General features: G+C 34.9%; 1 protein-coding gene across 3 annotated transcripts in view; it reads left to right on the top strand.

Annotated features, from left to right (window-relative positions):
• Positions 1 to 26,078, top strand: part of LOC106134299 (histone-lysine N-methyltransferase PRDM16) — a 66,460-nt gene that overhangs the window by 4,500 nt on the left and 35,882 nt on the right. For 2 of the 3 annotated variants that reach the window (XM_013334307.2, XM_013334306.2), the window contains exon 2: positions 24,172 to 24,593. In XM_013334307.2, coding sequence (XP_013189761.2) covers positions 24,270 to 24,593 — 324 coding nt within the window. In that variant the 5' untranslated portion in view covers positions 24,172 to 24,269. The remainder of the gene's footprint in view (positions 1 to 24,171; positions 24,594 to 26,078) is intronic. The other variant, XM_060948786.1, reaches the window with a different exon arrangement.

Raw genomic sequence — 26,078 nt, 5'->3', positions numbered from 1 at the left:
TGAAATAAAATAATTTGAATAACTAGGTTTGAATAGTACCGTGGGAATATAAGCTCCACCCTCTCTGTTTTAAGTTACATTATTAGTTTGTTGGCTTAACGATGTTCTTACGATGAGGGCAAATAAATTAAGAAATCACAACAGTTTAAGTAGAGAAATGATTTTACTTAAGCCTTGCATCGACGAAAATTTTCTGCGTAGTTTTAATGCTGTCAAACAAAACCTAAGTTTTAATTGAATTCATAAATTGGGGTGCAATATGAAAACGTAACCTGAAATTGGAATTAGAGCCTTTTCAAGACTGTTTGGTTCTGTCTCTCTGGTAAAGGATAAAGACATGATTATCATACGTTCTAAAACGTTATGGCGTCGCAGCGACACTTTGTCCAGTACGTACGACTTCTAAAGTCTTATGTTATTCCGAATTTCTTTATTATATTTAGGTACAAAGTCGTTATAGTCAGTTGCTTCTAAATTAATAATAATAAAAAACAAACCCCACAATGAAACGGTCAAATAGAATCCTCTCGAATTAAACGCTAACATCTCTTCCCATACATAATGGGCCAAACTCGCACATAACAGTGGCCATTGTTTTGCCTTTGTTCTTTTTTTTTTGTTTTAACCCCCCCTTTGTTGCGCACCGAAGCGGTGAATCGCTGGATGGATTCTACTTGGAAGTGGGGAATAAGATTGTCTGATGTGGGAAATGTAAGTAGTTTACATGATCCAAAATGAGTATGTTTTCTCTCAGCCTCAGAATAATTGAATTTTGCCAAACTTAATTTTCACAGTCCTTGTACCAGTTAGCGTCAAAATGTTTAAAAATGTCTCATACCAAAGCATTATACTATGCTTATAACAGAATACCAACTATGTATGACCTCTGTATAGCTTTATCTGACAAAATACAGTGCGTTGCTTGTGATAAGGCAAATGTCTTGTCGTTTATTCTTTCCATCTTTTCCATTTAACCATATAGTCAGGTAAAGAGAGATCATACGAAATAGTACTTTGTAAACGCTCGTGAATAGCCCTCAATGCATATTGTTCAATCTTACAACCACAGACCACAACAATATAGATACCATTAAATTGCACTATAATAACTAATTCACAATTTGATTAGCGTCGCGGCCTAAGGCTGTGGATATACATGATTATCCCAGTTCCGCCATCGCACGTGTCTATACCCCCGCCCCCGCAACACCCCCGTAGCCCGGGGCTATATGAAATTAATTTCGAGCGGCTCCCGGATTTGTGTACATTGCTTGTAACCAGATATTACGGTCAGAAAGGGGTAGCTGATTATTTTGATATATAGAGTCGGAAGAGAAACATTACATTGTTTCGGTTATCTTGTTGTCTTGTTATTCTTAAAATGTAGGTAGTAGTCAATATACACACAGTCAGTCTTTTAAATACGTTATTTTGTAAAGAGCAAGTAAAGATGGTTGACTGTTGGAATTGAGAATCAGATTAGATATCTTATTTATATATCCTCATTGTCTTTATAGCATTTGTCTTTTGAAAATCCTTTACGTCTTCTCTAACACACTTACAATTTTAAAAGAGAGTTTCAACCTTGTAATAAAAAAAAATGCAAAATTTATGATAACTGATTAATACAAACATGATTTACTAGCCATCTAATCCATAAATTTACAATTACTTACCACCTTTTCCCCATAGCCTGTCCCAGCAAACAGCTACAGGACATTTGTAGCAGTCCACTTCTCTGTCAGTTTGTCTTATTACACTTGTACGTATTGTTTATCTTACAGTCATACATACATACATATGGTCACGTCTATATCCCTTGCGGGGAAGACAGAGCCAACAGTCTTGAAAATTATAGAATTGAGATTCAAATAGTGACAGGTTGCTAGCCCATCGCCTAAAACGAATCCAAGTTTGTAAGCCTTAGTCGCCTTTTACGACATTCATGGGAAAGAGATAGAGTAGTCCTATTCTTTTTTGTATTGGTGCCGGGAACCACACGGCACTACCTTCTTACAGTCACTGTTGCTATTCTAAAATTTTATTAGTGGATAATATTTTATCACTTTGTTCATCCTTTGTGTCTTTAATTAAAGGCTCAGTGAAGTTATAAAAAGATAAATGCTCGAATGTTGAAGTGTATAATAGTTTATTTGCACTAAGCACACATGCTGTCTTTTTTCGCTACCAGACCAGTATGGAATTAAATATCCATTAAATCATTACATAATCATCATAATGCACTTAGAAAAAAAATGTACGTAACGTACTTGTAATATAGTATTTTGTTATCATAGTACGAGTATCTTATCACGTAGCAAATGTAACCTTGTTAGGTATCAGAAATTACAACTTAGTTACACAATGAAGGATTCATTGATTTTATATGTTATATTCGCAAATTTATAGACAATCCAAGTTCCCGGAATTGTTTGTTCTTAATATACATATCTAAACATGTTCCTTAATATATTATTTGAACCTGAATAGGTCATTGGTTGATGCCAATGATTGCCTAAAGATTTCTACATAGAAAGAGTTTCTTTGTTTCATTGTTTGTATCGATTTGATAGAACGAGATTAAAAAATATGATGTCAACAATGACATTAAGAACGAAAGAACAATGACAATTTCATCTTATTTTTGATCTTTATTTTTATTAGAGAAGATTTCCTTCATACATTGAATAATGATAACCTCTTTGAGTGTCTTATCCTAGAATAGAGTAGTTATACTATGATATTATAGATAATTTCTAGCGAAATCTCAGTCCTAAATTCAAACGTGGTGTACCAAAACATCATTAAGTTATCGTCAGTCCACCTATAAAATCCTCCCCCACCCACCGACTACAAAGTAAAACGCAACTCAATGCATTCCGCCCGCCACGTGAACAAGGCGATATGTATCCGAACGTAGTCATATGTATCCGAGCGTCTTTAGATGAGAACCTTTTAGGGCCAGAGAGTGGAGAGCGTTGTACCGATCGGCTTCAGTGCTCACCCCGACCGACAGTAAAAAATATGAGCATCCCGCATCCCCCCTCGGCCCACGGCGCCATCTTGAAAAACTTTGTCACTTGTAGCCGCAAATCGATCTGTGTCTACGGCGTAGCGCGTAGGCGGGTCGTAGAGCTGTGGCCGTAGCGTATGTGCTTTCATTACGTTACAGGTTTTGCCAAACCAATTTTGTTTTTTTTTTTCAACTAAATTACTCTATTTTACGAATAAATATAAGTTTGACACATATGTTACCTGATTATAAGTAACTACCATGGCAATAATACAAATAGATACATAGAAAATGACTTCATATATGTATTTCATTTTCAATACTTAAATTTTTCATTCCATTTTCTCACACTAAGTAAATCAGATAACTTATTTACACATTATTTTGTTTCTTTCTTTAAATATGGAGTTATTAAGGGTTCTGCGATTTCTATGATAATATAACAATACCTAATGACATATATAAAGTTTAAGATTTACTAGCTTTTTATCTCGTTCTTATTTATCATAGTGAACATTTCTCAATAAAATTATTTTACGCATTAGTGGTTTTGACTTATTAAGATGTTTCTTATGAATGTTTGCTGAGCTATGTACAGTACACCTTATTATTTCTGCTCCATTGTCCTGTCCCCTCATAACATGACTTTTATTGTCATTCAAATGATAATCGCTGAAAGGATTCAGAAAAATTATTCACATCACTACCTTGACAAAACAGATACGCCCTGTGGCTATGCATTTATAAGTTTTTGGTATTGCATTTTTGATCTTATATGTATTGTTATATGATTTATTACAGTTTGTTATAGGTAAATTGGCGACAAGTTTTTGAAGCTAGCACACCTATGGATCGCAGTGGGTGTCCATACAATTTGGCTTGTAATGTCCGTGTTATTTCTGATTTGTATGATGAAAGTACTTGACTACGCATATTGAGTTTTGGCTTTGTATCATATTTTGTTCGTATCAAATAGAAATGCTTTGATGATTTGGTATGGTTTTTTTACTTGCATCGTATTTGTGATCGCTATTCGCAGTTAATTGGCAGGCTTAAGATTTCGTTGTTTTCTAAAAACAAGATGTTTATTTAAATGCTGCGAATAGTAGAAATTTTATCAATCAAGCAATCTACTTTCATCATACAGTATTAATATTAATATTGCATGCGTATTTGTATTTGTTACCAGATTCGAATCTTCCAATGAATGTAATTTATTATGGTCGTCAAATTTAACTTCAACAAAAATCTTATCCTTTTCTTTTTCTTTGATAAAAAATGTAGGTACTTTTATAACCTCCCATGGAAAAAGACGACATAAATGAAACCAAAATAGAATTGCAATAATTCACACCCAAATAGATAAGAGTTTAACAATCGACCTTGATTGGGGACTATCTTTCCGCAGATTCACACATTTCACAAAAAATAACCCCAAAAATTCTGTGTCAAAAGGTCATCGAAGGATCAACCCTTTTGAGGCCCTAGTAAGGACAGGTAGAAGATAAAGACATACCCGAGATAGTTCTAATAATAGCATTGTCAGCATTAAAGGGTTTCGGAGACCAAAATTAGCGCCACATTCAAATCGCCGTGTCACCCCGTTGTCATAAGCAACCGTGCGAAATTTTACACAAAGATGAAGAAAAAAAATTGAAAAAAACGAAAAAGCATAGAAAAAAATGCCAAAACGAAAGGGTAATGCCATGGCGTGACCCCCCATGTCGTATTTTGATTGTAAAACGAGATTTTTTGCAATGAGGGATGCAACGATGCATGATACGGGAATTTGAAAATGTAAAAAAAAATGGGCCTACAGCTAAGTTTTGTTTAATGAAAAGTTTTTAAATTCAGTCTGTCGAAAAAATTCGTAAAACTATATGTGACAGTCAATTTCGTTCATTTTATATTTTTTTTACTAGATTTTGCCTTTTGTGACGCAAAAGAGATTTATACATAGGTATTAATTGTATGATGGCTGTAAAATTTTAGTGGCCTACAAAACGAAAGCTGCTTTCCTTAATATAAGTTCTCCTATTCCCCTCCGAAGACTTAATTATTATATCTAACAATCAAAGTGCACAAATCACCTCAGTTTCATAGTAAAATCAAAGAATCAGTACAAATGAGTTGTATTATGCCAGGGAATGATTTTATCAGGCCATCCTTTGTCCTGCAAACGGTTTGGGGTTGAAAACAATCGGGTACGTGGGTCTGGTTCGATTCCCGACTCGACTGACTTCTGTATGCGGATGCCTTTATTATTTCAAGGGCTTTATCAAGTGAGTTTCGTTTTGTTCTTCGTGGGTGAATACATGGTGTTCGTAATTTGTTATTTCATACTTACTATACTAATGATAAATTCGTTTTACTCGCTTTTGTAACTTTGGACGCAACATTTAGTAAACGAATTTGGACCGTACCGTTTGAACCGTATTTGGCATCCAGTCATGTTATTGATTTACAGGTTTTACTCTGTACTACTGCCTATTCGAAGATGTTCTATCCTTAAAATGGATGCTGCAATTATATCATTCTCAGTTTGATATCTCGTGTGATATATTATGATAGGATATATTACATAAACGGAAATTAATTTATGCTCATTCTCTAATCGACTTTTTCAATAATAGACATATTCAGAGGAGTAAGGATAGTACTATATTTGATTCCATATAATCTTATACTTGATGCTCATCTAGGTATTATAATATAATTCACCTCTTATGAACACCCTGTGCTTCGATCACAGAAGCAAGATGTGGAGCATTAATTTAACTTACACTTTTGTTTATTGACGATTTCTTTGGTAGACACTCTGATTTCATACTATTTCAGGTAAATATTCTTTGAAAATACAACCTTAATGGTTTACAATAAAGTCCATTTTGAGTATTTGTAAGATGTCTTAAGGCAGGGGCATTAAAGAATAGATATGGGGTCCAAGTTAGTCGATAGAATTCTTTTGATTGTAGTACCCATAACGACCCTAACGTATATTTGGACAGGAATCTGAGAGGTTTTGAGTGCTCCCATGGTTTATAATTACTATAATTTGACGGCAGATGAAGAAATCTAAATTGGTACACGTATGAAATAATAATAAGAAGAGTAAAGAGCTGTTTGGTCCAAATTCGTATTATAAGTATACTTTTGTGGGAACAAAATTAGGAAAATAATTAACAATAACTTGATCTGATAGATACATACTTACGTATAATCACGTCTTTATCCCTTGCGGGGTAGATAGAGCCCACAGTCTCGAAATGACCGATGTTAAGCTCAGCTGTTTATTTACTCAATAAGTGAAATTAAATTAAAACGACCAATTAATTGAAAAAACTAAACAAGAATTACAAATGGAATGTTAGTATTCATAGCGATGCAATAAAAAATGGATGTAAACAACCCGCGTGCCGGATTTTATTAAAAACGTGATGAGTCCTGCATGATATATGGAGGCCTGTTTGGCGTGTTTGTGACGCGGATCACAAAAAGAGGACATGGCTTTTTTGTTTAAATTTTAACTAAGGTATTTTTACGGCAAGGGAACACATCGTAAGGAAATCAGAAATTCTGACAACTGGATGTGTGGCCATGATTTCATATTGGTTAAGTCCACTGTGAAGGTCGCGGGGGTGAGACAGCAGTCGCATCATATAAAACCTGCCTTAACTTATTCCGGATCTAATGCATTGTTTGTGAAAGTGTGAAATAAATCTTAGTTCTAGCCATGCGACTTTGAATCCTTACATTTAAAAAAAATACGACATAAGTACTCTATTTTTGAACCCCATCATACACTTTGATGCAGTACATCGTCCATAGATGTGGAAAAATGGCGGATTTTAAAATAAGCGATTTTTCACGGATCACGCGCAGGGCTTGATTTACTGCCGCCAAATGCAACCGATATCTGTTGACTTATTACTTCATTACCAGGGTGGGGCAATCTAATATTTGAAGGGTTTTTAAATGCCTTTTTTACTTTTAGTGTATATCTATCTGCATGTTATTATAATGATGTATTATGGAAATGGAGAAAAATCATTGAATAATTACATATTGCGGTTTATTTATTTAAACTGTATGTATGTTAAATGCACAACAGGTCTCTGCCAGTCGAACCTTTGGACCAAAGTGAGATGGATGTACGGGTGGTACAATAACTGTAAAAAATTTATAGAAACATAAATATACAGGATATTACTTTCATATAAGACGACTTTTCCTTTAGACGACACGGATAGATACGAGGCAAACAGATATAACTACCCTCTTGTGTAAGTGTATCAAAGCATGAGATTTCAGATTTCATCAAATAATTTGTGTCAGACCATGGGGTTCAGAGCCAAAATTTTGCACAAAGATGCAATAATTCTCCAATTTGTGATACGCGTTTAAAAATCTATCTCAAGAACAACATTACTACTGATGAATAAAACAAAAAATCTGAATTTACTTACCAATTCTTCACGAGTCTCGTGTAATTCACACGAACGCGTTTAAACAAATTTCAATTGATTTAGTTGGTAAAACAGTTTGATAGCGGGGCGCGTCAGAACACAGTATCATGTCAAATTAAGTAATCGTGGTGTAATTGGCCCGGCGATCGCGGCGCAAGAGCTCATCAATCAACACTCCCCTACTGGGGATTCGTTTTAGGGGCGCAAGCCATGGACTGACGGCAGATGAACTGAAACTGTGCAGGATATATCTTACTTAAAAATGATTTAAATTACAAATGAAAATCTGCTTGAAGTTCTTCTTTCTGACCAACAGTGGTGTCAGATTTTTCAGCCATATTTTTTAGCCTATACAGTCGCATTATTGGGTAAATGTCGCTTGTTGTTTTCAATACATTTCATTCAAAAATTAAATGCAGTGCAAATAATGAAGTCGTAAAAAAATTGTTTGTGTAATCATATACTCTACTGATTTTGTTTATAAAAATGATATATTACCGATATAATTTTTATATATTTTTTTGTGTTAATCTCTACGATTTCCGCTCCTGACTTGGGTCAAAATTTCTAACGTAATCTAGAGTTATCCTCACTTAAGTTTTAGTAGTCATTAGATGAAATCTCGCTAATGCGTCTTGCGGTTCCCGACGCGTCCAATAGGGGAGGCTTCATTATGTCTGGATGTCTGTAAACAACTATAAATCAAGTTGCAGTTGAGAACTGCGAAGATTGTTTTTCAGTTGTCACGTACAGTTATCACAAATAAATAGCATTTGAAGAATAATAAGATCTAGACTTATTTATTTATAACCGTTATTTTATAATTTCGCTAAAATTGTAAAGAAATTTATGGCGAGTGAATACAGAAGTTTTGTGTAACTAACATAATCACATAAAGCATTTGGCAAGTACTCGTTAAACAATTAAGTAAATAAGTATGCCCTTTAAAAAGTCGTATTTAAATATGTATGTCCAAAAATAATTTAACAAGCAACAAAACTGATAAAATGGCAACACCCTTATCCATAGACTGGGCTGAGAAACTCTATAGTCGGGTGTGTCCCCAGTTTGGCACAAAGGGCCTTTGCAAATTACAGTGCGGGCCAGCAATTACGCGCCCAAACTACTGATACATTTGTATGACAATGATGTTTTTCTGTGAAATTCGATACTGCCGGCTGCTGCGCGCAATTTTGATAGCAACACGATCTCATGATATTTACAGTTTGGAGTCAAAAAGTTTTAATGTTAAATAAGTCGATGTGTGGATGACATGATTTGGCCATAAAACTTATATTTTCAAAAGTTACATTTTAACACGATTTCTTTGTTATTAAATTCTTTGCCATATGCCGTAAAATGAAGTTAGACAATCTATTCCATGAAGTGAATGTTGGTTCGTGCCGGCGGAAGACGCAAGGTCATAGGTTTGGGTCGTGGGTCACATCCCTGTCTCGAGATGAAAACGACCGCGATAACTTCTTGCACTTAGAGATTTAATTACCAGAATTATTACAGACATAATTTATTTGTATTAAGAACATCATATATGACACATTAACAAACTAAGGATAAGATAAGAAGTGAGTAAGAATTTTAACATCGGGATTTTTGTGTTTTTTCTTATCGAACGTGAACGTGACTATTTGGATGTGTTATCGTGATTTATACTCGTAGGTGCACAATTAAATTAAAACTAGAGACGTTGATAATAACTTTTCCTGCCGGGTCCAAATTTGGCTGTTAAAGGGATAGAGGGCTTCGGAGGGGCAAAGTTAAGACGATCGTACTTTGATCTAATTAGAGTATTTACTAGCGAAAAGTCACAGCGAGAGTCTCTCGGTGTTTATAGCTAGCTATACAAAGTTGTGTGACACGAAAATACGTGAGAATTCATTTTTAATTATTGTTTTCCAAATTATTCATCCCTGAGTACATTTTTACGCTGTTCCTTTCTCTATAGCAACTTAAAAATGTGTGACACCAAGCATTTCCATTCTGTTACGTTCCGTTGTCAGATAATAGGGCCGTCAGGGAGCTAGGCTTCCTACTGTGACCTGTCAACGTTCAATATGTCAAAGGGTTCAGCCAAGGTGTGAATTAAAGCGGCCAGCGGGAGGCATCGATTGATCCCAAACCGGTTATGTCCGGATTCGAGATCTACATAACGGTCTGTGTGTGTTATTTACAGCTTTGTGGTTTAGGTTATTTAGTAGGTGATTAAGCGGTTTAATGCAGTGGTGCATTTATAGATTGAATAGATTTTCGAGATTATAATTGTTTTTATCCTACTACTATTATAAAGGCGAAAGTTTGTATGGATGTATGGATGTTTGTTACTCTTTCACGCAAAAACTACTGAACCGATTACCATGAAATTTGGTATGTAGGTAGCTGAAGACCCAGAATAACACATAGGCTACTTTTTATCCCAGAGTTCCCGCGGGATTGATAGGGTTTCCATGCGGACGAAGTCGCGGGCGGCCTCTAGTAAACTTATAAAATTAAGTAGGTATAGGTTGGTATTCTTGAAAAGGTTTTATCTAAATTGGTCCACGGTTTAGTCGCGAAAGCGTAACAGAGATATATATTTTTGTATCAAAATATGTTTGTGTCATATTAAATATATTGATAATATATTTAAAGATTTCACTCAGATAAGGATGCCCTTGAAAACCTTTTTAATATTATTTGTGGACATCGTTATCTTGAACACCAGAAAAATAACCTCCATATAAGTATTAATACAATAAATAATGACTATTGCGTAGATGATTAATTAAAATCCTATCTAATGTCAAAGGCCAGGAGGAAATCGTGTTTTTACACTGAACCGACGCCGTAAACACACCATCGTTAAAATATCCCTAATCATCAGCTTTATCATACACACCATTTAATTACGGGGAACTGTATTAGTGTCCCCATTAAAATAAAACTTATCAATCATTAATACATATTTTATCTCGTTTGTTATTTTAACAATAATAAAATTTATCTGTAATGATAAATGTGAATTTTGAGTTTCGAAACGGCAAAACTGTCGTGTGGTTCCCGGTGCAGTTGGGCTACTCTATATCATTCCCTAACCCTTCTGGCAACTTATCTACCTAGTGTTAGCTTCAATGCTGGTCAGGTAGAAGAAGAGGGAAGAAAAAAACATAGTGTAGTTGCTTCTCTTCCCGTTCAGATTTTAAAAGTCAATGAAGCTTATGAACTTGGAATTATTGTTTTTTGCTATCAAACTATTACTATCTAAACGTCACTCAACCAGCTAAACGTGGCTTTTCAGATTCGAGACAGTTTTTTCAGATTCGAGACAGTTCGCTCTGTCCTTAAGGGATAAAGACGCAATAATTGTATGTTTGTATCGTCAAAGTTAGAATATCATTCTTCCATCGATGCCCTCGCGTGGAAAATCAAATTTCCGTCAATGTGGCACGATATGATTTTGTTATTCTAAACTTAAATTTGTTGATAATAGAGTCTGAAATTAAGTGATGGATTATTAAGGTCGGAAGATGTAAAATTTATAATTGGAGGTCGTAAATTAAGGTGACATCGACAGTTGTGGCTCGGTGGAGGGGAGAGGCGTCGCGAAGCCCTGCCAATATTTTATCGGAAAGGTAATTATTTTATGGAAGCCGGGGTAACAGATGAAACTTCAAATGTATTTCTTATTCTTTGTATTGGGGAATTCATGATTAATGACAATTAGCCCGACGGTTGTAAATTCGATAGGAAAAATATAGCGCGGCGCGTCGCGTGAATAAATAAAATGCTTGGTTATTTTACTTTCCGTTTGGTGTCTGTTAATATTATTGTAGATATTTCTTTTTAATTAATGCAAATAATTTCAGTAACGGAAATATTAAGGATTTTGTCAACGTGATGAATGTGATCTTTAATTTTTTAAATGGTAGGTGAATTCGAATAAATACGAAGAAGGTAATTTGTCCTGTATATATTATTTTATTTTATTAAAAATCAAATAACCTCTACATATTTTGCCTTAATTTTTACTAAACTAGTATGGAAATAAAAGCATATGTAATATTATTTACTTCAAAAATATTTGCAACACTCGGTCGTTGACAATATATTTTAGGCTCTTCCTACCATTTAATACCAATATAGTGCAAGTCACAGTTTCGCCCACAGTCGACGCGCGAGCATTACGCGACAAATCACCCAGACTAGACGCACTCAAACAAAGATATGATTAAACTGCCAACCGCCACGACTTTATTTTATAAAATAAAAATCTTTTGACGAGGGTGCCCCATTAATTTCGGCGACAATGTGATAAATAATAAGCGAGGTGTAATGTGGGGGCGACATCCCCACTCCTGATGGACTGGTTTTGAAGTTTTGACAGCTCACATCCTAATTTTCCTTCTGTGCAGTGTTCGCGGTCGCCACTTTTCAATAAGAGTTTTCTTTGTGGCAATATTTCAATTTTAACTTTTTTTTTCTGAACGTTTGCTCTTTGAGGGGTCGGGTAGGGTGGCTTCACTTGAGAAATTAACGCTTGAAAATGTTCCCCCGGTTCACCAAGGCTTGTATTAGATACTTAATTGAAATAAGTTACTTCTTTAACATTAATGAACAACATGTTGCGTATATAGTTTTTTTGGTCACGTTTTTTCTTAGAACTCTCTCAACTTTGTTTTCGTCCATTTTATTATAATTATGTATTTCTTCGCGAAAGTATGAATAAAATCACCATCGAAGAGATGGCTACTGCTATTAGTCATTGTACAATAGGCAAAAATAAAAATGTGCAACACTAGTTCTAAAGGAGATTAAAGCAAAATATTAGTCTCCCACGCGCGATTCTACTTGAACTAGATTAAGGTAAATTAGACAAAAAAGAAGACATTCTAAAAATAAAAAAAAATTGTGAAAAAATGCCACGGTCCTTTTTAGAACACACGAGAATCAAATCACGAACATGTCTCGATTTGGACGTTAAACAGCTCTTTCTAATGCTGTTTTATTGCGTCTATAAATTCTATCGAGTCGCCCCGGGAGGCTTGGAGTGGCTATCGTTCGATTTAGAGTTCGCCTCACTTCAAAATTGAAATGGTCGCCCCTTTGTAAGTACCGTCGATTTAAATTCGCTATTTGAAGAACTAACGCGATGTGATGCGATTTAGATGGCGTGAACTATGTTTAGTAAGTTGCGGAGAATGTGTATTAGATTTTTAAGGTATCTATTATAGTAGGTATGGATTTTCAAACGCCTGAACAAACTTCTTTACATGATGAACAAATTCAATTATAAAAAGCGTTTATTTTTAAATGTATTTTTTTTATTAGATTATTATCTTCTTATTATAAAAAAGATTTCTGTGTTAGCAGGTAATAAAAATCATCTAAAATTTAGTTTCTCAAATGTCTAAGTTTGAAATGTTACACTACATATATCATTAAAATCTTTAAGTTTAAATTGAACGCACACCAAAGAAGTCAAGTCAAACGAAATCCAGTATCAATTTCTTTTTTACAAAAATCAACCGATTCAAAAGTCACATTCGTCTATCAGCCGTCCTTTGTCAAAGCAATCTGATTGAAAAATGAACCGATTACAGGTCTACAGAGAGACATTTTAAAGTTCTCTTATCTCGAATGGACAGTGATAGTTTATAGGGTTTCAAGTGCTTTGCCGAGGTCGGTCACAATGCAGCCCTTTGGATAAGTTCGGTTGTTCAAGGCTTAGTAATGGAGGAGTTTGAGAGATTTACGTGTTACGATTGTTTTCGTATTGCCATGCCATAAGGTACATACTCTTAGTTGCTTTATGTGAATATTGATAGGTTAACTGGAGTGGGAAGGCCTAGACGAACGTACCTTGGTCAAATTAAGGACGTCTTGGCAAAGAGTCAGGTCAAGAGTAACCGAAAACCCCGACCTTGTATGAAGAGAGTTATGAACCGAGGCAAGTGGAAAGATGTAGTCTCTGCCTAACCTTCCGGGAAAAGGCGTGATTTTTTGTAGGTATGTTTAGGATTAAGTAACAAATGAATAGAAAAATAAACTTTTTCAGTAACGCGTCGAAAATATGTGTAAGCTGCGTCGTTCAACTGTAGAAGTCAAAAAAGGGACAGACTTACAAACTAGCAATTTTTGTAAAAATATCCTTAGCTTACGTTAAGGGAAAGTTAATAAAGGCGGCCTTATCGCATTATGCAATCTCTTCCATGCAACCACAAAGACCATTTCGTAAGAGAGAATATGTTGCGATATATAATCTTCAAACTACCTACAAACAACACAGACGTCACTAGCAAATACTAAGCATTACCTACGACTCGAAAGCTGAGTAAATCAAACAAGGCGACAGTTACCATCGCAACTCGAAGGCAACTCGCAGTTGGTCTCGCGCCGCGTTGAATACGAATCACGGCGGTACGTGATGCTGTACCTACTTTGTGGTAAGTAGGGCTGGCTGCCTCCAGGACAAAAATAAATTTGACAGGAACTGTAAACCATAGTGTGCGTGTGCTTTTCGGAATTTTAGAATCGAACCACTGTTTCCTATGTATGACGCAAAGGCGACTAAAGGATAGGCTAATAAATTAGAGATTCGTCTGAAGGCGACGGGCTAGCAATCAACTATTTTAATTTCAATTCTAGCATAAAGCCATACCAGCTTTACGTGCCCTGTCAGTAATTTCAAGACTGTTGGATCTATGTAGGTAAGTACCTATGGGGTAAGTACACACATAGTACTTACCCCTATATATGCATTTTCGAAAACACGATTCGATCTACCTCAAAAAGCATGTAGGTAGTTTAACAAGGTGTACAAAAATCTCACTGAGTCAACAGTAACCCTTTCCTCAGCTACATACGTTGGTACTTACATTAGTTTATACGCTAACCGTTGTTCATATTTCTTCTGTACGGCGATAGTGGAAGGGCCTTGGCCAGGTTAAAAAAATTCTTCCAGCCACTCTATCCCAAAATCAGATACGTAATTAGTTTTATTCCTAAATTTAAGTACTACCGATAAATTTAAATGTAATTGAATTAAAACAGTTACTAGAATACTCCATTACAGTTTTGACAACCCTGGCAGGTCGTGTTTGCGAGCTACCCAATAACCTCCCTTTGTCCGGTAGCCTCCCTTCTCTGCCGGGCTCAAGTTTGTTCGTAAGTGGCTACACGGACATATTTTTATGTAGTTTTATTAGAACCTCCGAATTTCTTTGGAAATACTTTTTGAAATAATAATTACAGTGGACCTTTCGGTTCAACACTGACAAGCCAGATCGATTTCTAAAAGAGAAGGTACATGTTACAAATTCTGCTTTAATACGACTAATGACGGCTGTAATGGCGACTAAGGGATAGGTTTTTAAACTTGGGATTACCCTTGTAGGCGATGGGCTAGCAACCTTTCAATATTTGAATCTCAAATTCATCATTAAACCAAACAGCTAAAAGTTGCCTTTTAGTTTTGAATAGACGTTTAGATCTGTCTATTCCGTAAGGTACCTATACAGACGTTATAATATGTAAGTGAATATAATTTATTTATTTAAATTCTTTGTTTTGTATACTATTTTCAAGTGGACTTTATTTTTGGAACTGAACGTTACATTCCCCCATATCCGTGCCGTCTCTTCTACGTTATTTACCGTTTTAAATTCGTGCTGTATGAGGATTTATATGTTTTAATATACTTACAAGGTAAGTTCATGAATTTATTAGGTTCTGCCTCCTGTGATACCGCAAAGAAATTTATTATGACATTTATCACAGTTACCAGCTAGAATGAATTTAAGGTTAATCGGTTCAGTCAGCGGTTCTTGCCGCTGGAACACGAGGGCCCGTGTTCGAGTCCCGGCTAGAGCATGAATAAAACATTTATCGACTAACCAAATCCATGATCATGGTCATAGACTAACCCTGGGCTCCTCTCCAGAGAGGTGAAGCCGTAACCGGGACTAAAGCTATGTGGATGAGCCTGATGACGAATACTCGTCATCACGTCTGTTTACTTTACGGGTTAACCAGTAGCCAGCCAGTTAGCCAGTAGTCACAAGACTCGGAAGAAGTTTAAAGATAAAGGTTTATTTATGAACTTGAACACGTGATAAGTAGGTACCTATCTGTTATCTATATAAGTAGGTTCTATAATAAATAATTTTATTTATCAGTAGGTAGGTATATAACCAATATAAATAAATGCTATAAGTATAAATTAAGTAGGTACATTTGTATTAAAGAATTTATTCTTATCAGGAAAATGATCTCATAAGAGCTGGGCTCTTCGATAAACGCGAGCCGTGATAAATCGATTACCGCATCTGCAAGGAAATCGATTATCAGCCATCGTGTCTGTCGCAAATCGATTCTAGTTGTCGCCTTTGATTTGATATCGGATTGCTAATATCTACCTAACTATCCGTATGTCAGAATTTAATAAAATTCCTAATCGATCAGGGTATTTGTAATAAGTTAATGTATTTGAAAGTGGCATCAACTTAGAGCTCTTCATGTGAGCGAGTGAAGCAAAATCTAATCAATGTATTTTTTTTTATAAAAGGTAGGTACTTTGTACGAGTAGGTACTGCTTTATTTCTATTCAATTTGTTAATGTAGTCTTAACCTATTCAATATTTTATCAATAGAAATAATCTTATCTAGTAGTATTGAATTATACAACATAGATTTCAGGCAAGTAGGTAGACGTAATAAATATTTTTAGCTACCTTGATTAATATTCGTCGAATTTTTTTACATAGAACAGATGAAAAAAGCTAAAACCAATTCCATAATTTTAAATTTGGAACAGCATTCCTCAACCTGTAAAATGACACGCGTAGTGATGTCCTCTTCACTCGGGCCACCTGTGCGCCACTTCAGCACAGACTCCGCTGGGCAGATAATAAGGATCATCCTATTGGCGCATCCGCGCGCGGTACGCCCACCCTCGTCGTCGACCAATCACAGCGCCGGGCACAGATCTTGAGCATTATCTAGTTATCTGCCGTCTCACTTGCGTTGCTATTTTCAGGCGTGGAAATTTCGTGAAAGAATTGATGGGCATTTCAACTGGTAATTAAAAAAGTTTTCGGTAAGACCTGCTATTGTTCAGAAACATTTCTGAGGATTGTAAGCTTATAGAAAGATATGTGTGATGTAGCAATATTTGTATGCGCATTTATTAACTTGTAGCTCAATCATCTTAATAATTAACTTAAAATTAAAGTACTTAAAAATAAACGCTAATTTACCTATAGACTTTTGTGGAGCAGTTGGAATGTGCTTGTATCTAAGCCATAATGTCTTAAGTTGGATCCCCAGTCGGGTTTTATTCTGATTAATTAATTTATGAGATAATGGATGTTTATTTTTTTATTATTATTAGTAGGTATTTGGGTCGATATTATATACACTGAAAGTACAGTTGCTATATGAACCACGAATACCTATTAAGTATTCGTCGTTGAGCAGAGATTGCAATTTATTCAGAACAGTTTGTTTTCTTAATCGGCGCTTTGTCTCGTATCACAGACCAGTTACAAATGAACTTCTTCATTCTCTATTTCTTTGTAATCTATTCCAGCGAGATTAAGCTGAATGAAGTATCTGAGGTCTAAAGATTCTGGTTCTTATAAAGGTCCCTAAACACATTGAGCTATATTATTCAAGTTATCGAGCTACGAGTTAATAGATGAGCATAAAAAAAATTGCAACATCACACATATATTTCCATTAGCGCTGGTAAATTCGCTACATAAAGTACTTACATAATTATGGATTCCAATAAACACTGTTTTATATATTGATGTGCCTAAGTATAATTTTAATACCTTGCCTCAATTTTGTATGCGATCCTCTTATTGTCAGGTTGGCTGGAAGTTGCTTAGGGATAAGTCCGCCTTTGTACTGTATTATATTTGTAATGTACTCCTTTAGTGAACAATAAAGCATTTACTTACTTAGGTACTTATAACATAACATGAAGGCAATGAATATAGAAACATTCCGACTGGACTTACTTCAGTAGTAGTAGTAATTGCAGCTAAATTTATAGTAGCCCGAGTAATATGTAATATAAAATATAAAGTCAAGAGTCTGTTCGCTTGGGCTTTTTTGCCTATATTTAATAGTATATAGTTAATCTGTGTAAGAGCCTTCTTTACTTTGAATCCGCGCTTGTCTTCAATACTGTGTGTATTGTGGCCTTTATAGCTCCTATCGATAACCGAAGGTCTGTTTGTAGGTCGATTTCGCTGTAAAATAATGTATTAATCACTTTGCGTCAATAAAGCTTTTGTTTAATCTTTTAACTGTAAGTTACTTATTCGTCGTTTGTTACGCTTGTTTCATTTGTTTAGATTTAAGCTAATTAAAGTAGTCTCTATTTTTTATTTATCGTAGGTACCTATTAAATAAGATATTTGTTACATGAAAGATAGGGAACGGTTTTGTAACTAAGCTAAAGCTATAAAAATATTGATAGATTGAGAAAATTCATTTTTGTAGGTAACACAATATATCAGACCACATCTTAAATCCCTAGTTTTTAAAATCACTGAATAAAGTAATGTCCGCTGAAAAAGCGCTAGAATTATTTTCAGACAACCTTGTAGAGGCGTCCCAAAAGAGAGAGAGGGGTAACAAAGATACAGGCGGGGCGAGAGGGGGCAGCGGGGGGCGGGGAATCATACCCGGGCGAGGGTATGATTCGGGATTCTAGGGATGAGCTTGCTCTCGCTTCCTCCCGTTCTCGTTATTCGGGCCCCGTTCGCCGCGCCGCGCGGTGCCTGATATCCGATTAGTACGCGACTATTCGACACGTTCGCATCACTAAACAATTTGAATTCCGAACGAGGTGGTGTTCTAATTTCGAGTTGGTGCGAAATCGTGTGCTGTAAATAGCAAATTCTTTTTTTTGTTCTTATTCCAATTAAAAACGGTGATTGTAAAAAAAATATTAAAAAAAAAGATTTTAATTAAATCTGTAACAAAGACTGTTAATTCAGAGGTGAACGTAATAAATACTTATTTTTGTGGACGATCAAAAAATGCTTAAATTAAGCATTCAGTGCTAATGGACCATGAAAGAACATGCTACAATTTCGTCAAATGTTGAATTTTGATACTAATCCAAAAATGAAGATATCTGGTAAGTTGATTATTTTTATTATCCATAGATATTGATAATGACTCTAGCCATTAATTACTGCTATGTTTCTAGAAATTCTAAAATCCGAATGTCGTAATTTAACTAAATACTAAAATGAGAAAGATTGATTATTTGCACTCTCAAGATGTAATCAATATAGCTTCACCAACATCCTGACATGTCCCGCTTTCGTCCTGGAGAGGATCTAAGACTCGGGAATAGATGTTCAGCGTATAGTAACAGGTAGCGACTGTAGTCTGAACCCCTGATCCTGCAGGGTACTGAGTGTCTGACCAGATTAAATTATGGTTACACTAGGTTTTGCCCGTGGCTTCTCTCGCAGTAAACAAAATTCGTGTTTTACAGTTCCCATGGGAATTTCAGAAAATGTAGCCATTTTTAATTTAATAAAATTAACTAAGTATTCCAATTCATTTTCATCAAAATGGGAATAAACAGGCTTTTGCATTTAAAATAGGTAGGTAGGTATTAAGTATGTATGATAAGTTGCATGAAATTGCAGGAATCCTGAGGATGTTTTTCCTCAACCTAAAAAATCATTGGAAATAAAATTTGGGCTTCGCAAAAATATATCTATTGACAATTTTAAATGTGTAGTGTGTTTATTTACTAACAAAAGTGTAAGGTATCTAGGTCCAAATAAAATAAACATTTTTTTATTTTAAAATGCCACTTATTATAGGTACTTCCATATAAGAAACAAATTTTATTTTATTCAAACAATTGATGATTTTAATTATTTTTGGGAGTTATAAGTAGGTATACCTACATAGCAGAAATGAATATATAAAACTGTGTTGGAGGCGCAAAAGCCAGTCTTAATGATATCCTAAGCAAATTACTTTCCTTATTAATTACTATTAGTACTAGCGTATTACTCTATAGATGTAAAGTTAAATTTATAAAAAAACTTATTGGGTATATAATCTAAATGTTATATGTTAAATAACGTTTGATTGTCAAAAACGGCCGATTTAGCGAGAACGTGTTATTTTCAAACTGATTAAGATTCCCTTGACAGGGCCATTTATAGTCAGACTGCGGTGATTACAAATCACACACTTCAGAATTGTGGTCAAAGATAGATACCTCGGCCTCATAATTAAGGTACATTTAATAAGAAAATACCTATATAGTTTAATCAGCTAGTTTGAGAATAGTTAGGTATGATTGTAAAGAGGTGGAACCTTCTTTCAAAAAATTTAGGGTTCCTGGGTAGCGGAACCTCTTAATTTTTATCACGTATCGGGTTGTTAAACATTAGAGTAAAATTTAAAAAAATGTGAAATACATTTACCTGATCTATTTATGTAGGTACATATACTGTTGTATTTCAACAACAATTTTTTAGACTTCCTTCTTTTGTTTGGCTTAAAAAGTTTCGCTGAATGAAACTTATTAAAACAGATAATTCGTAAGAATCATCATGCGGAATCAAATTAAACTAAAGGTACGTTTATTTCATTACCTACAATAAAGCCATATTTTTTAAGCTAATGAGTCATTTTACTTAGTTCTATAAAATTAGAGAAATAATTTTATAGAACTAAGTAAAATGACTTTGTGCATTGGTTGGTATGTTCACTCTATTCATAGGTCTTTAATCGCACTTTTACTGTACTTTTTCAATTAATGGTTTCACTACACTAATTCGAACGGTTTACTGAGCTGTCGCACTATATCCGTAGTATGGGGAACCCTGCTATTGAGACTGGCACTTAAAAAATATATTTTTTTCAAATTTCGAAATCAAAGCGATGACGAAAAAGCGTGTTATATAACCACAGATAAACAGTCAGCTCACCGTTTTTTTCTGATTTCAAGTGTTATCTCCGAATCTGTTAAGGGTGTGCGAAAACCAAAACCATTTTTTGTAACCGCATAGTGGTGTCGTCTTTTGGCGGGCGCCGCCGGGTTGAAAAGCTTGTTTGTATAATTTATTAACGCAACTTAAGTTGTTAGGATTTGTTTATTATATTGCATTGTCAAGAGTCAGCGTTAAATACAATAAAACCAAAGGTTTATATGTGTAGTAGGTATTTATATGCGCAAGATTTATTTTTGAAGGTTAGATAGTTTTGGGGTTGGTTGGGTTTAGATCACTATATAAAATTGCCGTGTGGTTCCCGGCACCAATGCAAAAAAGAATAGGACCACTCCATCTCTTTCCCATGGATGTCGTGAAAGGCAACTAAGGGATAGGCTTACAAACTTGGGATTCTTTTTTAGGCGATGGACTAGCAACTTGTCACTATTCGAATCTCAATTCTATCATTAAGCCAAATAGCTGAACGTGGCCATTCAGTGTTTTCAAGACAGTTGGCTCTGTCTACCCCGCAAGGGATATAGACGTGACCATATGTATGTATGTATGTATAAAATCTAGTTTATACTCTGCCTTTTAGTAACACGGGAAACCGTTAACTAATGTAAATTCATCTATGACATCTGTATTTATAACACTGTTGTTTAAAACGCAAACAAAACCAACAAGAAAAGCATCAAAGAAATTTTTAGCCATAACTCTCTACCGCAGAAATGTTAGAAAGCCTAGCTTTTCCACGAAACTCTTCCTCCATTGTCGGCCAATGAATTCGGATGAGGCATGCTTCACGCCTTCAATCTTTAGACTTTCTTCAGGTTATAAGACATTGTCTTGTGTCTTATGAGACAAAATTGGTACACGTGCTGAAGTAATTACCTATAATATTAAAAAGCACAACAATCTTATGATAATTTCTGTATCTAAACTAATCCATTTTTGAGCTTCGATCTGAAAATAGGGCATTAATTTTATTACCCAAGACACCATTTATTATTAATAATTTTTGTGACATTTGTAATATCAAAATTAATATCATTAAAATCTATGTTTATACATAATGAAGGAAATTTTAGAAGTCTATGATGGCTTAGCGACTTGTTACTCACTATATCCGCATCTCAATTCAATCATCAGGTAAATCATTTAGCTAAATATGTATGGCCGTTAAGACACCTGCCACAGTTATCACTACTGTACTAATGGCTTAGTCTATTCCGTAAGGTATAAAGAAATAATATGGATATATAAAATCTACCTTATATCAAAAAACATTTGACGATATCAGACAAGATGTAAGAATGACGAAGACTCAAAATGAAATGTGATAAGAAATTGCTGTTCTAGTTAAGAAAATTTCTTAAAACATGTAAATGTTCTTACGGCGGGTCTGTTAAAAATACACAGCAAACAATTTTAAGCCTTGTGTCATTTGTGGTATGATTTATAGCTCGTTAGCTTCGGTTCGCCAAGACCGTGAACCCGGTGACAGCGGCGTAAACCCTGGTTATTGTCAGTCCCATGGATAACTCGTGAAATCGGCTAGCAGTGGGGTCTGACGCACAGAGTTGAAGAGCCGCTAAAGAAATTTTACATTTACTTTTACATGGAAAAGAAAGTACTAGTTTAATGTTTCACCAGATTCTTAAAATAACATTTAAATCGATCACGTTGATTGACATCATCGGACGCACTAATTTTGAATGGCTATGTGATTCAATGCTTTAACTTCCTTTTATTCAATATACTAAGAATACACTAGTCGTGAAAATTCGCAAAGACATTAAAATTACATGGGTATAACTAAAGTGCTCTGATCTAAGATTTATTTGCCAAATGTTTGACCTAAAACAAAAAACTATTTGATTATTAATCTAGAAAGCAAATGTTGTCCACTCTACGCAAATTTTTGTTCAAACTACGAGTATAATTCTTATTTTAAATCGGGTGAGTTCTACGGAAACCGAAGATTTAACGACGGCTCGTCCGTATTGTCCGTGCACGAAGCATTCGCGGACAAACGCGAGTCACAACAGTTAATTTGAATTTGAAATTCTTTTTAAACACTTTGTGCAGCCAGCCAGCGACAATTAAAATTAATTAAGTATATACTCATATATTGACAGGTGATGTAACCTAAACCTACCGGTTTATATTGTCTGTTTTAGCATATTGCATCATTTATTATTAGGTGCTTAAATGAACTAAGCTTACCTATGAGTAAGAGTAACTAACGTTGTGAATATTTAGTTTTCGTTTATTTTTTTTTGCTTACACTAATTAAACCATAAATACGTATGGATGATCATTGCTTATTACTTTTCGAACAAAGCAGGGTAATTGCCTGTTTTCTTTATTCATAATTTATATGTCTGACCACTAAGACCTCATCCACACACACTTGTTATAGTGAATCAAAAATTGAGTTATTTTTCAATTACTTCTACGAATTCGTTCTTTAAGCAACGGGCTAGCAACATGTCACTATCTTGATCCATAACCAGCTTTACGTGGTCTTCGAGTCTTGTGGCTATCCTCTTTGTCTACCCCATAAAGAATAAAGACATCACATCTGTATTTCATTATAAAAAAGTTCATATCGACAGGTGAATTCACTTAGCAACTACGAACTTGTATTTTACAAGACGCTTGCGCATCCTGTGCATTATGCTTTAAAGCAGGATTTAAACCTTTGTCATGGTAAGCAGTTATCATTTTCTATAGCGCGTTTATCAAGCGACTAATTTTTATAGCTTTTTTTTCTCCGTCACGTGCTATAAAGACGAATGGACAAGATAGGGGTTGTTTTAACAACTATATTAGCAGTAATGGGGTGGGTAATGATTTATAGAGTGTCTCTTTCATCTGTATTTGCCTGGGGTGATGTTTTATTGATGACACGCGTGTTATGAATTTGTTGCCTTCGTTATACATTATTATAAGAGTTCCTAAACGTATAATTCTGTGGTACGATAATAAATGATTGTACGATAATGGATATAAACTTGTTATAATGCTGAAAAGCATTGAAAGAGTTTCCAACATTTTGTAACTTATTTTTTTAATAACTTATTCGGTCCCAATGCTTACTAATTTAGGAGATAGAGATTAAAAGCGAACACTAACATTATTACTTACAAATTCAAAATTTTTGTATTCACATATTTATTTACAAAAAACTATATCATACTTTTAATTTTTTGAAAATAAAGTTATAAAAGAAGAATTGAAGGGTCATGCTTACTAAAAAATTTTATTAAAAAAAGTAAACAAATCTAGATTTGCATTTCATAAGGATGCTCCGAGACACAAGAGACAGCGGAAGCGCTTTGTGCGGAGCGGAAATAGGCACAAAGGCCGGTTGCACGTCTTCCAAGCATTTTTTATTATTCTGTCTTATTTTTTTAAGGCCGTGTTCCAGTCGTGTTGCCATGCCGATTTTATTATGCTGATACTTATTTTTGGTTCGAATCAAAAAAGTGTGCCATCTCTTTGCTAAATACGTTATAATTTTAGTTCTATGCTTACATACAAAACACACTAATTAATAAAGTCTTTAGCCCTTACGTAGTCGCCAATTACAAAAAAAAAAAAAAACAACCTTTCAGTTCTATTCTTAATTAGATGAGTTTCTTTTCCAGAGAAGGTTCTTGTAATGAATTTATACTTATCTCGTTTTTAATAAATATTTTTTCTTTCACAGCAGCAGACAGCCAGGAATCCGGTAGCCCCCCGCCCAGCCCGACAGATTCGGCTGCATCAGAATCAGCCCCTACCTTAGTCCACATAAAGCAGGAGAATATGCCACCTGGAGCCGACATCAAAGAGTACTACGGGTCTTTAGATTTCAGTCTCTCAGACACATACCTCCCCTCTAACTACCCCGACTACGGCCCTGGCTTCCTACAAAGACCACTAGATCTACAAAGCCAAAGATATCTAGACCCCGATAAAGATATCAAAGAACCACCGGAAGATGACAAAGAAACTTTAAATATACCAGAAGAATTGATAATGAAAAGTGGCGGAGTATTTGCTAGATCCAATATTTTAGTTGGTACAAAGTATGGCCCTTTTATCGGCAAATGGGGGACGCAGCCGCTGGATGCCAAATACGCTTGGGAGGTAAGTCTTTTTGTTACAGTGATGACAAGGCCCTCTTTCTTCCTTGTTAAGCTAACATATAACCTTTGAATGAACCACTTGTACTCGAGTGTGAAAATTGAGTGTCAGAAACGATCGCTTGTTATAAATTATGCCGAAATTGAGGAACGTCAAGCAGGGATGTAATAAAGTGTTGATTTTATTGAGCACTCTTAGTAGCCGTGTTCGTTTGCTTATCTTTTTTTTTGGTCATTTTAAAAGTACCGTCAACTTTTTACTTTGGAATGAGACTAATTAGGTTGAGTGAATTATAGTTTTTATTGCGCTCAATTGTTTTTGTTTTTTTGTAAGTGTGCTATAGACGGGTCTGCCTTTGCTTAAAATATTTTTAACTTCAAAGCAAATAAAAGAAAATTCAAATATACTTATTATATACCTATTTCATCGCGAAATATTATGTTCCTATATTCTTGGAACACTCGTATGATGAATGAAATAGATCATCATGAATTGGCGAGGGTCGGGGTGTGGCCTGACCGCGGTTATCTATTGAGGAAACGGAAATCAATTGTTCGTTTCTTCATCCCGAATCCTGGATTTCTTAGATTCTGAAAGTATAATATTTCTTACGATCGCGATCAGGCATACCTATAAGGCATGTCGATCTTAGTATTGAAATATTTGCCGTAGACTTACTTATACTATTTCTTAATTAAGTGCGTTTTTGAAATAGATTTTTTATTTAATTAAAAGGTATTTCATAATATTTACGAATGCGTTTCATTCGTAAATAATATTCGTAACAACGAATGATGTGATTTAAAAAAAAATAATTAAGTTGTTTATTGTACTTTTCTATATTCTTTTCTCATTATTATATCCAAATGAACATACAAACATAAAACAAAAAATACTACGTCTTTATTGTTTACAGTTTCTAAAAGATTGGTTCACATCGAGTCGATTAGTAGCCAATCGCCTAAATGTAATATTTCGACGATGACTAGCAAATAAAATTAAGTTAGCCCATCGTCTAAAAGTGTATAGCATAAAAAATGCAAAAAAAAAACTAAATTGCGCACTTTATCTCTTTTGTTATCTTTCTGTGTCCTACAGACAGTGATGTCAACACAACAACGGCCCTTTAATAGGCCGGAACTAAATGTCCGTCTGCCAACAATGGTGGTTTCTCCGCAACTCGACACCCACGACACGGCGCGGTGTCTCGTGTGTCTGTTACTCGATATGCGTACGCGCATCCCGATTTTGCACGTCCGGTTTATTATGACAATTGCAGATTGACGATTCTGTACGCCCACCTTCGTACGCCTTGAAATTTTGCTATGCAAAATTGTCTGTCTGCATCTAAGTAAATATTATTATTGGAATATTATTTGTGGTTCGATTTAAATCTATCAATATCTAAGCATGTAGACTGAGTTAGATCTTGATTAAATATATAATTGGTTAAAAGTTTTCCACCAGAACTGAAATTTGTTCCGTAGC

This window comes from Amyelois transitella, chromosome 17 (assembly GCF_032362555.1).
Source record: "Amyelois transitella isolate CPQ chromosome 17, ilAmyTran1.1, whole genome shotgun sequence".
Taxonomy (NCBI): Eukaryota; Metazoa; Arthropoda; class Insecta; order Lepidoptera; family Pyralidae; genus Amyelois; species Amyelois transitella.
The sequence above is the reverse complement of the archived record's forward strand: the minus strand, read 5'-3'. Positions and strand labels throughout refer to the sequence as shown.